The following is a 14,139-nucleotide window of genomic DNA, read 5'->3' as shown; positions in this document are numbered from 1 at the left end:
ATGGTGTGTATGGTTCTGTGTGTGTTTTAGATCCTTTCCTTGATTGAATCCTGTGGGGCAAGGAGCATCTATAGTTGGCAAGCCTTGTTACAAATTGGACTAAAATGTGAAAAGGCTATTACGGACAATTTTATACATTCTCATATACCGAAGGAGGCAGCTAGGCCCCTGGGGGAGCCATGGATCACTATCCCTGTAGGAAGGTGGAGGAAGAACAGGAAGAGGAAGAGAGGATGCCGTGTTGGGATTTTCTTTAGGCTGAGTAAGTTTCCACACAGGCCTTCAATTCCAAGTATATTTCTTACCAATGCAAGATCTCTGACTAACAAAATGGATGAATTCAGGCTACAGATTGCAAAGTCGAAATTCATCAAGAACTGCTCTGTTTTGCTAATCACAGAAACTTGGCTTCATTCATTCCAGATGCAGCTGTTGAGCTGGAAGGCTACATAGCTCACTGGCAGGACAGGTGTAGAGATTCTGGCAAGAGCAAAGTGGGGGCTTTTAAGCCTTTATGTGAACAAAAGCTGGTGTATCAGTACAAATACTGTAGACAGCCACTGCTCCATGGATCTGGAGTATATGACTCTTAAATGTAGACCCATATATCTTTCACGGGAATTCAGCGTGGTTTTGATTACTGCAGTCCATGTCTCACCTAATGCCAACACTACCATAGCTTTGGGATTCTTGTATAACATTGTTAGTAATCAGCAGAATAAGTATCCTGATGCTGTGAATATCATAGCGGGGGACTTTAATCAAGCTGAGTTAAAAGAAGTGCTCCCTAAATTCTATCAGCATGTTAAGCGTGCTACTGGAGGAGCAAACATATTGGACAAAGTATATACCAACATCAAACATGGCTATAAGGTTATACAATTACATTTGGGACAATCAGACCATATGTCACTGCTTTTAGCACCAGCATACATCCCTCTTAGGAGACGGACTCTGCCTATAATAAAGACAGAGAAATCTTGGCCAGAAGATGCTTCCCAACAACTTCAGGATTGTTTTGAAAACACAAATTGGGACATCTTTTACCACCCTGACCTAGAGGTACACACTGCAACTGTTCTGTGCTATATCAAACACTGCACAGATACTATCACTGTGGATAAACATATTAGGATCTATCTCAGTCAGAAACCCTGCATGACCAAGGAAGTCCAGCGCCTCTTCCGTGACAGGACCAAGGCCTTTAGGTCCAGTGATGGGGCAAGATACAGTGTTGCCAGAGCTAATAGGAAGAAAGGTATTCGGAAGGCCAAGACTGAGTATAAGAGGAAGATTGAGGATAATTTTTATAGCAATAACATTAGGCAGGTGTGGCGAGGGATTCAACAAATTACAAACCATCAACTGACCAATGTCATCCCTGCTGAGGGGGATGCTTCATTGGCAGAGGAACTGAATCATTTCTTTGCTCGCTTTGAAGTGGAGACATCAGAGACAGATAAAATACAACTTCCAGCCAATTGTAGCCCCCACCTCATTGTGGAGGAACAGGAGGTGAGGAACATTCTGAGGGCTGTGGACCCTAGAAAGGCTGCCGGTCTTGATGGTATTTCTGGCTGAGTGCTTAAAGACTGTGCTGATCAGTTGTCTGGAGTCTTTATCAAGATCTTCAATCAGTCTTTATCCCAGTCCACTATTCCATCTTGTTTGAAGGCTTCCACCATTGTTCAGCTGCCAAAGAAGTTCCCTATCAATAACCTCAATGATTACAGACCAGTGGCACTCACTCCTATCATCATGCTTTGAGAAATTGGTCTGCCGGCACATCATTTCTGGTTTTCTGCATGCATTTGATAAACACCAGTTTGCATACAGGGGATGCTATAGCCATCACTCTTCACACTGCTCTGACTCATCTAGAACAGTGGGGGGGAGGGGCTATGTGAGGATTCTTTTTGTGGATTTTAGTTCTGAGTTTTAACACAATTCTTCCACATAGATTAGTGTCTAAACTTCTGGACTTGGCCTTTCTTATTCAATCTGCCTTTGGATTATGGATTTCCTATCTGTCCGCTCACAGAGGGTCAGATTAGGTAATCATACCTCTTCAGCTCTTATTCTTAACACTGGTACACCACAGGGTTGTGTATTGAGTCCCTTACTCTGTACTCCTTATGTGCATGACTGCATTCCCACCCACTCTAGTAATACTATTGCTAAATTTGCAGATGATACAACAGTGGTGGGACTTATCTCCCAGGGGGATGAGTCTGCCTACCGAGATGAGGTAGACCGGTTGCTTTCGTGGTGTGGAGACAATAACTTGGTCCTCAATACCAATAAGACCAAGGAGCTTATAGTGGATTATAGAAGGAACAGATCAGACATCCAGCCCTTGCTTATCGATGGAGACTGAGTGGAGCAAGTGGCCAGTTTTAAGTTTCTGGATGTTACTCTAAAAGAGGATCTGACCTGGGGTGCCCACATTGCAGCCCTGGTCAAAAGGGCCCAGCAGCGATTATACTACCTGAGACTTCTCAGAAAACAACTGAATGAAAAACTGCTGGTGACCTTCTACCGCTGCACTATAGAGAGCATTTTAACATACTGCATCTCTGTATGGTTTGCCAATTGCACAGTGGCAGATAGAAAAGCACTCCAGAGGGTTAATGTCATTGCCCAGAAGATCATTGGTTGCCCTCTCCCCTCTCTGGAAGAGCTTTATAGCTCCCGCTACCTTAAGAAAGTTCAAAATATTCTCAAAGATCCATCTTATCCTGGTAACCTTTTATTTGAACTATTACTGTTGAGGTAATTCCCCATTAGGAGAATGAGCGCATACAGGGAGACGTATTTGAGAGTAGTGTTTGAATAATACACACACAGCACAGAGATACACTGTACATTAAATGTAAGTTTTTACTTCCAGAAAGTAAGCAAAGTTCAAAATAGGCAGTCCAAAGTCATTCACAGGTAAGATCAGTCAGTTTTTAGTCCAGGGATAATCCAACAACAAATTCCAGTGTCAAAAACAGTTCAGTATCAGACTTACATGAAATCCAAGAATAACAGTCACTTAGGAGGAACGGCAATACTCTCCAACAGTAGGAAACAGAGACTCACTTAGATACACTCTCTTCTGAGACTAGGACTAAGACTAAACAACCCAGGTTTCTGGCTCCATCTTATGGCCTTTTGAGAAACCACACCCAATTACACTTTTGCATTTTCTTAAAGATACAGTATTAAAATGTCTATCCTGGTTTATATATTTCCAACCCAAATAGCTGTTAGGTGACTTACATTCCTAACAATTACCATCTGGCAGACAGTACACAATAATAAAAAGAAGGACAAATAGTCTGAAAAACAGCTTCTATCCCAGGGCAGTAGCTCTTTTGAATTCTGCTGTATAGTGCAGTGTTGGTGTGGTGTCAGGGGTTTCCAGTTCAATGTGTCAAGGGTGAAGGATGTGTGTTTGTGTTTATTTTCATGGTCATGGTTATGATGTGCACTGAAGATGGTGTTTGATTTCGTTGTACGAGATGCAATGACAATAAAGTAAGTAAATTACTTGGGATGAAAATGAAGCAAATGTGTGTGAATTATCTCTGAGAAAAATTTCTGTCATGAATGTGAGATGGGCAGCTATATAAAAAAAAATCAGTTTTACTGTGCTAATTGTTTGGCAAAAATGTGTGTTCAGTGCTATTCAAAGGATAAATATCTAGAATGCAGGATATTGAGAAAGGCTTTCTTAAAGTACAATATTATATAGGTAGAATGGAATATAATTTTATTATGTGAGCGGTAGATACTAAGATGAGATGGTTGCATAAAACGAATTCTTATTAATCTAAGTCAGGGCTGTCAAATTCCCGGCCCACAGGCCAGATGCATCATACACTGGCTACACCCACGCCCAGTTTAGTGAAGGGGGGGGAAAGTCCCGATATGGCACGTGACGCTGCCATTACGATGTGAGTTTGACACTCCTGATCTAAGTGAATCAACTTAGAAAATGCCTTGCAATAAACATAACAATTCTTCAAGTTCCTTAATTCTCCACATGTACATACGGTTGATATTCATTCTTCCTGCTCTATGAGTTAACCTTTTAAACATATGCTACGGGCAGAAAAGTGGAATATGAGTAGGAAATACTTTGGTTTGTTGGATGCTCTCCAAATATGGTGAATTGCAAGGTAGTCTCTAAATTAGAGATCCTAATTTGCATCAATAGCATACACATACTTGGAGCAAAATTGTCATTAGCAGTAAATGCCATAAGTGGTATATGTGCAAGGCTTTAAATAAAGTGTTAGTATTTATAATTTTTCCTTGTAAGTGTTCTTCACAAAATCTTTTTGGCATTTTAGACTCCAGATTGGATTGCCCTTTTTCCCTCCAATTTTAACATGCTCTTTTTGCGATGTGTAGTGCCCAGTGTTGTCTATAGAGCTTCTAGATCAGGGCTGTCAAACTCCTGGCCCACAGGCCAGATGCGTCACATGCCCATGCCCAGTTTAGCGAAGGAGGAAAAAGTCCCAATACATCACTTGATGCCGCCCCTATTCTAGATCTTAGCTACAAAAATCCAGCAAGATGGCAGCAAAGAGAAAAACTCCTTTTTATGCTGCCACCTTAACAGTCATCTAGATTTCTGCAGCCCAGATAAGACAGGTGTTCTGTATGCAGGATTCCAAATATGATGGTTGTTGTCTATAAAGGCATAATGTGTAATGGTAGAGAGAATTACTTTGGGAGACAGGAAGAAAAGCCACACACAACAACCAGTAGATGTCCCAGCCCACAGAAAGTGTGGGAAATGTTTAAGAAGGGATTTTTCCTAAATTCTTGCCTCCTATTCTCCCCATAACAACTATGCTGTCAGGTAGTTTGGGCTGAGAGAATGACTGGTCCAAAGTCACTCAGCTAGTTTTTGTGCCTAAAGCAGGACTAGAATTCCTGGTTTCTAGGACACCACCTTAACCTTATACAAAACTGGCGCTCTTTTTATTGCTTAGAGTGATCGCTATTTGCCACTTTTAAACTTATTTTTTCAACAAAGGAAGCGACTTTTGGAGGGTTTTTTGCATTCCAAATTGCTTAATAAAAGCACTGATTCCATGGAATGCCACTGCTCAAACCAGACTTCTTGTTCTACATATTTCCTGTGATAACTTAGATTTAGATGACAGAGGAAAAGTGGATTTAGAAAAGAGGCCAAAAGCAAATTAGTGATTTAAATTTATTATTTCTATGCCTAACCTCTGCCCTCTACCAACTACTCTGGGAAAAGGCTTAAAACAAATACTAAAATTATTTTAAAAACATTATCAAAAATGGTTGTGGCAGGGGGAAAAAGAATAATCTTAATTCAGTTGGAACAGACAGACAGCAGGACTGAGGCTATATGAACCTGGATGAGGGGGGATTCTTTTCCAAAGCACAGGATTAATGATGGAAAAGGCATGTCTCCATTAAGATGTGCTACCTGAATTGCACCTGGAAGACCAAGTATTTCAGGGGCATATAAAAGCCATTTACTTTAACAATAGTTAACAGTGATCCCAGAACAATTATTAATCTAACCATTTTATATAATTTACCTAGATATCTTCTCAATTTCTTCTCTCCCTCTCCCCTCACCATCTTTCTCCTCTCTTCTCCTGGCATTATGTGGGCCACTTTCCAGTTCAAACTGAAACAACTAAGATGAAAAATATGTGGCCAACTTCAACAAGAATAGTTTTGCCTATAGCCACCTAGTGGATTTATTGAGAAATAAATATTCTAATATTCAGTGGGATTTATTCCCAGATGAATGTTGCAATAGCTTGGTTGCAAAACAGTACAATGTATGTCCAAGAGAGTATATTAAAAAGAAATATATAATAAGCAAATATGCCTACTTATACACAATTCAAATAAACATTCTTCTGTTGTTTACTCTGTCTCAACTCTTCCCTTCACTGTTATCTCCTTATGATTGATTGCTTTTGTACAATCAAGTACAGAATGTTTTCAACTCCTAGTGACCTCAATAGATTTCCTCCATGATGGGCAGTCCCTAACCCACTCTTTCAAGCCTCCCAACAGTGCTCTCATAACAGATAACAGATAATCAGAGTTGGAAGGGACCTTGTACATCAATCTAGTCCAACCCCTACACCACTTCTGACAGATGGGAGTCCAATCTCTTCTTGAAAGTCTCAAGTGATGAAGCTCCCACAACTTTCAAGGGCAAGCTGTTCCATTGGTTGATTGTTCTGTCAGAAAGTTTCTTCTTATTTCCAAGTTAAATTTCTTCTTGTTCAGTTCCTATCCATTATTCTTTGTCTGGCCTTCAGGTGCTTTAGAAAATAGTTTGACCGCTTCCTCTCTGTGACAGCCCATCAAATATTGGAACACTGCTATCATGTCTCCCCTGGTCCTTCTCTTTACTAGACTAGCCAAGCCCAGTTCCTGTAACCGTTCTTCATATGTTTTAGTCTCCAGTGCCCTAATCATCCTGGTTGCTTTTCTCTGCACTTTTTCTAGTCTCAACATCTTTTTTATAGTGTGTTGACCAAAACTGGATGCAGTACTCTAGGTGTGATCTTACTAAGGCTTTATGGTATTAGTGTCTCACTTGATCTCGATTGTATCCCTCTGTTAATGCAATTTAGGATTGCATTGGATTTTTTGGCTGCTGCTGCACACTGCTGGCTCATATTTAGCTGGTTGTCCACTAAGACTCCAAGATCCCTCTCACAGTTACTGCTATTAAGCCTGGTTTCACCCAGTCTATATGGGTACTTTTGGTTTTTCTTGCCTAGGTGTAGGACTTTACTTTTCTGTACAATCATCACCATTGTAACTAAGCCATTCCCTGTGCTGCTGGTCATCCTCTTCACTTTTCCTTCCACTTTTCTCAACACTGCACCCTTTTCCAGAGAGTGGGGTCTGTCCAAAGTAGGATATTTGAACCTGGCCATTTCTGCCTCAAAATGAGATCTCTAGATTGATTTATTCAATGATCCGTTTGTTTTCTTAGTTGTACACAGTATGTTCAGGGTCTCCTGCAACATTAATGCTCAAAAGCATCAATATTCTTTCTATCCTGCATTTTAAAGTCCAACTTTCCCTTCTATAAAGCGTCACAGGGAATATCATGGCTTGCACAATTCTGTTCTTTTGTAGGCATAGATACATCCAGCATCTTGTTACCTGGAATTTTAGGCTGTTTATTCTTTTCAAGACCTTCATAGCTGTTCTCTACCCAGCATTAGTCTGTCTCCTTATGGCAGGTATTATATTGTATTCATTATGTTCTGTATAGTAGTTATTGTTTTTGATCTTATCCTTTCGGTAGAGAACTGCACTTCATAGTTTGTAAATACCATCCACTACACAGATCATGCCTTATTAATAAACTAGTCAATGGCTGAGCCTGAATCTATCCAGAGGCTTAATGGTCAACATTAAAAAATATTTTCACACAAGTACCTCAAAAATTGTTATTATAAACCCTGTCATCCTCCTTCCCCAATTTCCTCTTCTCTATTTTCTCCTTCCTGTCTTTGCGGTAAAATAGACTGAGAAACAGGCAAACATCCAGAGTTTTTACAGAGGGGGCATTTAAAGACCTGATCTTTACTGCAACATCAGATTCTCTCCAATTTCGTTCTATTTCTATTTGATGATTTTCAGTGCAACATACAAGTGAACAAACTGTTCAGACACATTTTCAGAGCCTCCCCATTTCCTTTAAAAACCATCCCAATGTTAGGAACACCCCTCCTTTCTCACCTCCATTTCCCGCCCCCCCATCGGATTTCTATATGGAGGAAGAAGGGCAAAGCCAGTTCCGTGACCCAATTTGCTACCGCCCCGCCCGCCTTTCCTCTCGTACTGCTGTGCTTCGGTATCTCGCGCAAAGCAGGCTCGCTGGATTCCACCTAGGCCTCGGGACCGTTGCTAGGGCTACGTTCCCCTCTGAGTTGTATTGATTCGAACGGGACGAATCAGCGAGCGAGGCGGAGGAGCAGGAGGAGGAGGATGGAGGGGGGGGACTTATCTTCCCGTGACGCCTTGCGCGTGGTGATGAGGAACGAAGAGTGGGCGGGGAAAAGGGGTGGGCAAGAGAATCGAATCGGCGCCATATTGGATGGCTCTCGCTGAGGGCAGGTGAGAGGGAGGAGGGTTTATATTTTCCTTACCTGCGGGTCCATTCTTTTCTCTTTTGCGCCCAGGTGAAAGTGGGCGGGGGGCTTCTGGAGAAAGGCTCCGTTGCATCCCCGTGTTGATGTGGCGACGGGGCTGCCTGGGCTTGGATGCGGTGGGAGGGCTGTCTTGTTACGGGAGCGTTCAGGCTGACAGGCATTTAAGGTGATGGGTGAATAAGGAGGAGAGGGAGGCAGCTCGAGGAACCCCTGTCCTACCAGCCTCTTGGGGAGGATCTCTTGTTCTCTGTAATGAAAGCGATTTAGAGCGCGGAGGGAGGCTAGGGGTTAATTCCCCATATCTCTCCGATCCCTGCAGGTTATCTCCATCCATAGTCCAGTGATAGATGCTTAAGCGCAGCTCGCTCTCTCCCCCCGCCCCCCAATCCCCATGCATAGCATATAGAGGCAATCTGGGAGAAGAATTATATTTAGCTGTATTTGTTGAACACTGCCCACTTGTGCATTGCATTTTTAAAAAACCGTTTTGTGTTAAGATGTGGAAATGTCTTGAATTAATTGGACTTGGGTTTGAACCCTGATCAGTTGGCTAGGGGATGGGGAGGCATTGTGTCAATTGAAGAAGTTGGGAATTAGGTGTTGTAAAGGAAAGCTGGGGGCTTTAAGCAGGGGTGCTCTTGACGGATGATGATTAGGATTGACTGGATATATGTGTGATTTTTGAGTTTTTTTTTAAATTGAAGTCATAGGACAAAAATGCCCAATCTTTTGTTTTTTCATCAGGAAAAATTATAGAGAGGATGCACAGCATGCATTTTTTGTCAGTTCACTGCTATAATAATGTAAAATATATAGTTATAATTTATTTTGGCTTTTTGTATAAGCGTTGACAAAAACTATTTCTATCAGGCAAATATTACCTGTTACGAATGTTAATGCAACGCCCTTTCAGGACAACAGATGTTGCTAATTTAGCATGTCAGATAATTAATAATAATTACAGTGCTTATTGGCACACTGGGTGCCATACCAAAAAAATCTTGACAGCACTTACAAAATCCCTGCACTGACAACAATTTCCATCAATCACAAAAGGGCACTTTTTAAAGATCTGCACATCCATTTTAATAATATATTACATCCTGAGTTCTATTTCAGGAGGAACTCTGTACGAAGGCCAACACCAGCTAAAGAACTGGCAACTGATTTCACACTGTTATGTATATAATAATTATATGCTGCTTTTTATATATTTTGGTCAATTCAGGGTGACAAATAGATGATACTCGTGCATTCTATTTTCCACATAACAAATCTGTGTGGTGGTGGGTCTTGAGTGCCAGTGGCCCAAAGTCACCCAGGTGTCTTTCATGTCTAAGGAAGGCCTAGAATTGGCACATTTATGGAATCTAGAGAAAGTCTTAAGTAAATTTACTCAGATGCCATTTGCTGGTCACGGATCTTAAAGATAACTTCAAGGTGTGTCAGGTAAACCAGACAGGAGAGACAGATTGAAATGAAAAGTTGATCAAAATTCATCTGCATACAAGATCATAGTTCATTCAGAGGGGCAAGGAAGACCTTGTGTTGTAGTTCTGTAAGGTGCAAAAACACATTTTAAGTAGTACATATTTTGAATATGGAAAATAAATATTTTCTACGACTTTCAGAAATTTCTGGTATTTCAGGTGAGGAAAGAGGAGGATACACATGGCTTTGCATATTTTTACACATAAATGACAATTATAAGTTCTCATTTCTTTTTTCTTATAGTATTTTATTTTGCCATAAATATTGGATTAATGTTTTTGCAAACAAAATGTTGGCTATGCATTCCTCGTAGTCAAAACTGACTTCAAGTAATATAAGGTTTCATTGGTAGTAGGTATGCACAGGCATTGAAGGATCTTGAGTGTATTTGCCGTGATTTTGCAGAGAAACATTGCAGAGTTGGGTAAAACTTTTTAAGCTTTAGTTCTCGAGGTTTTTTAAGTCCCAGCTTTCCAATTTAAATAGCAGCAAGGATATTTTGAATTGTTTGTAGTATCCATGATGCTTTACCATAAGGGTATTCAAACTTGGCAATTTAAGACTTGTGGACTTCAACTCCCAGGATTCCCAAGCTAACATGACTGAAGGAGGAATTCTGGGACTGGAAGTCCACAAGTCTTAAAACTGTCAAGTTTGAAGAGCCCTGCTTGACCACATATAAACAGGTGAACACTGAGTTTACTGTCTGTAATAGATCATGAGAATGGAGAGTCACAGAAGAAATGTGTGATTTTTTTAAATTTACAAGTTTAATTGTATGGAGAGCAATGGATTCCTAGAATTAGTCCCAGCCAATCCCCTCAGCTAATAAAAGAATGATGCCAATCACACCTTGATTTTAACACATAAGTAGACTTTGGCTACACAACTTTTTTGCTTGTAGCCTGGGAAAAACATTTCTAATTTCTACATAAGATGATCCGGGCTTGATCATGTCTATAAATGAGCAATTTGCACAGTGGGTAAATCCATTGTAACTAAGTGAAAATAGGTATCATCAAATACTAAAAGTGAAATTATAGCTCACAATTATAAAACATGCTAGTTTTAACATTTCAACTGCTTGGAGTTTGATGTACTGGTTCTGCCTTTTTCTTTGCAGCCTATTGGTCACTCCCTGGTCTCCATGCACAAAAAAATTGTGTGAGACTATTATAAGACACCTTGGCTCTTTCCCCCCCTGTCCTGCATCTGTCCATCATGGATCAAGACTATGAAAGGCGTCTTCTCCGTCAGATCAACATCCAGAATGAAAACATGATGCCTTCTGTAAATATTAAGCATTTAAAATTTTCCAGTATATGGTACAAGAAATAAAACCCTTCTTTTGTGGCATACATCTCTAAAAAGATTCATGTGCAAGAGATATTAAAGAGCAAAAACATGCTCAATTGTTTACATGATTAAGTTGCAGATGATTACCTAGTTTTGTACTGTTGTATTTGCAATCATAAAGTGTATCTTAGAGAGGGGTGTAGTTCAACAACAGGGAGTGGTAGAAAATGCATTTAATTTAAACTTTCTGGTATTTTAATTTAACCCTAACTGTAAAATAATAATTGGTGGCAACTTCTAAAGAGTTAGGAAACTTCAGGATCTCTCAGGGTTGCATCCCTGTTTTGAGAGGTTATGTAAGGCCTTGGGAAAACTGTGTGTGGTTATGTGTCTAAGAAAAGTGATGAAAGAAGCAACAGAAGAAATCGGAACTCATATTAGAAGAAACTTGTATATTTTCAAATGTTCAATTAGTCATTCAGAATGTTCCTGTTGCTTTGGAGAAATCTAAAAGGTCTCATTAAAATAATGTAATGCATCTTTATATTTAATGCTAGTAGCCAAATATTGGAATATTCACAACAGAAGAGTGAAAATGAAATGAATGAGGAAGCATTCCAATTCATATATTTTAATGGGGTTTTTCAGTAATTCGGTATTTTCTTTTTGTTTTAAAAAATTGAGTGATACGAGATGATTGAAATTTAGTACTCATTTTGTATCTTTCTGCAATGTGATGAAAATATACAAATATATATTAAATATAAAAAATAATTTTGCAAGATTATGTATTGTTAGTATGATCCTAAGTAAACTCGATTAAACTGTGCACTAAATGATCCAAATAAGGTGTTCGAATCCATTCTGAATACTCTTAAGTGGTTCTAAATGTCCAGAAAGGATTCACAGCTCTGAAAGTGACAGGTTGAATCCTATCTGGAGTATTCAGAATGGACCTTCCTAAGCTGGAATGGGTGATTATTTAAAGTCAGAACATTCTGTACTCCCCTGCTTAATACACTTACTGTACTTATTCAATAATAGATTTTGGCTCTGAAAATTAAAAAAAACCAAAACAGCCCAAACAGATGATAAAATAACAAGGCTTTTGTGCCATTGAAATAGCTTTTAAATGTGAAGATTTTGTTGTCCTTTCCTGCAATTTTGTGGGTGGCTTGCATTATCCTAGCAAATGCTAAAAATGGGGTACCCTTATTTCACTCATAATTTTAGAATGCTAGGAATGTTAAATAGTTTCTAGTGGAAGAAATACTATTGTATTAAAAAGTGATCATTAGCACTGAATGACACACATACACACAGAGGTTAATTAATGGACACAATCAGTATTTCTAGAAATTAACCGTATTTGGACTTTTGGTTTGACATGATTGGAGAGGTTTTACTATTTTATCTCTTCTAATAATCAGATTATAAGATTATTTTACTCAAATATTGCTCAGTTGTACTTGCTGAAATATAATTCCCTTTAAGGTTTGTTTGTTTATTGATTGATTGTCTTTTTAATTAGGTATATGTAAGGTTACTACTTTGCCCAGAAAGTCTTTGTGTGATTAGTGGTCCTAAATTAACTTAGTTTGGAATCAAAGTTAAAAAATATATAAACACAACAGTGCAAAATGAGGTAAGCTATACAAAGGTGCCAAGCTCATATAATATACAGGTAATCCTTGACTTATGACCACAGTTGAGCCCAAAATTTCTATTAAATTTAAGACAAGTGTTAGGTAAATTTTGCCCATTTTACAACTTTTCTTGCCACAGATGTTAGTGAATCACTGCAGTTGTTAAGTTAGTAACATGATTGTTAAATGAATCTGGTTTTCCCATTGACTTTGCTTGTAAGAATGTAGCAGAAGCTGATCACATGACCCCAGGATACTGCAACCGTCATAAATATGAGTCAACTGCTTGGCATCCAAATTTTGATCACCTGTTCATGAAGAGGCTGCAACATTTGTGTGAAAAACGGTCATAAGTCACTTTTTTTTAGTGTTGTAAATTTGAACGTTCAGTAAATGAACTGTTGTAAGTCAAGGACAAGCTGTATAAAGATTCTGGAATCTTGTTTTTCTGTAATTGCTGGATTTCATTTTTAATGCAGTTGTATTCTGTTTTGTCACTGGTCTTTGTTGTGGATTTCCAATGGCTGCTTTTCTGATTTTTTCCTTCCCTCCCATTCTTGCTCTTTCAAAATTCCAGGTTACAGATATGAGGAGGACCCTGACACCTTCTAATTCACCCGTCTCCTCCCCTAGTAAACATGGTGACAGATTCATTCCTTCCCGAGCGGGAGCAAATTGGAGCATCAGCTTCCATAGAATAAATGTGAGCTTTGCAGAAAAGCCATTTAGTTGGTTGACTGGTTGTGGATGATGGGGTGTTCCCAAATATTTGACATGATATTTTCTTCCATCCTGTTGGTCATTACATTTGTGTGTTTTGTTTTGTTTTGTTTTGTTTTAAATATATATTTTACAGTCATGGTTTCCCTTAAATGTTTGATAGTATCCAAAAGAAAATAACATGTTCAGTGATTGAAGTTGTAATCTTGAACCATATGGAGGGTACCATATGTCTTAGGACTGTCATGACCAAGATTGTCAAGAATCAGGTTATCCTGCCTACCATGTCTAATCAGGCTGGCAATCCTCTCCAAGTTTTTAGAAGGATAATTTCAGTTACTTACGTGGAGGTGGAGATGATGGTCAAATTTGGGGATTTTTTTTATGTGTGAAGCAGGGTTTGTCCAGATGTTCAGAGTGTCAGGAGTTGTGATGCAAGGCTTTTGGATCTTAAAAATGCTGAGGAACTTCAAGTGACTGCTTGAAGATGGGTTTAGTTATTTAAAAATATCCAATTTACACAAGTAAGATTTTTTTTCTTAGTAGTTGGTTATAAATATATACCAGTAAGACATATCCTAAAATCAGTGGAAAACAATACATGCAGGAATTGTTTGATAGGTATTGAAAGACTGTAAATTTTAAAAAAGCTGATTTGAATGAAAAAGGGAGGGGGGGGGCAGTTGATAACAGCTTTTAGAATAGTCTGAATAGTCTCCTCCTTGGTGCAGCCTATTTACCTTTGAAAGCAGAGAGTGGAGCTGCAAAGCAAAATATAAAACCAAGCTGAGTGAATGGATAGCAATGTTTATTGAAGA

General features: G+C 39.2%; 1 protein-coding gene across 2 annotated transcripts in view; it reads left to right on the top strand.

Annotated features, from left to right (window-relative positions):
* The first annotated feature begins 8,058 nt into the window (after positions 1–8,058).
* The window catches only part of FZR1 (fizzy and cell division cycle 20 related 1), a 28,077-nt gene continuing 21,996 nt past the window's right edge, over positions 8,059–14,139 (top strand). For both annotated transcript variants that reach the window (XR_015741321.1, XM_026698936.2), the window contains exons 1-3: positions 8,059–8,133; positions 10,783–10,949; positions 13,179–13,304. Coding sequence is in view for 1 of the 2 variants with exons in the window: in XM_026698936.2 (XP_026554721.1) it covers positions 10,881–10,949; positions 13,179–13,304 (195 nt within the window). In the remaining variant the exon portion in view is untranslated. The remainder of the gene's footprint in view (positions 8,134–10,782; positions 10,950–13,178; positions 13,305–14,139) is intronic.

This window comes from Pseudonaja textilis, chromosome 1 (genome assembly GCF_049901715.1).
Source record: "Pseudonaja textilis isolate UNSWEBS1 chromosome 1, rPseTex1.2, whole genome shotgun sequence".
NCBI classification, from domain to species: Eukaryota; Metazoa; Chordata; class Lepidosauria; order Squamata; family Elapidae; genus Pseudonaja; species Pseudonaja textilis.
Note: the sequence above shows the minus strand (reverse complement) of the source record. Positions and strands in the feature narration are given on the sequence as shown.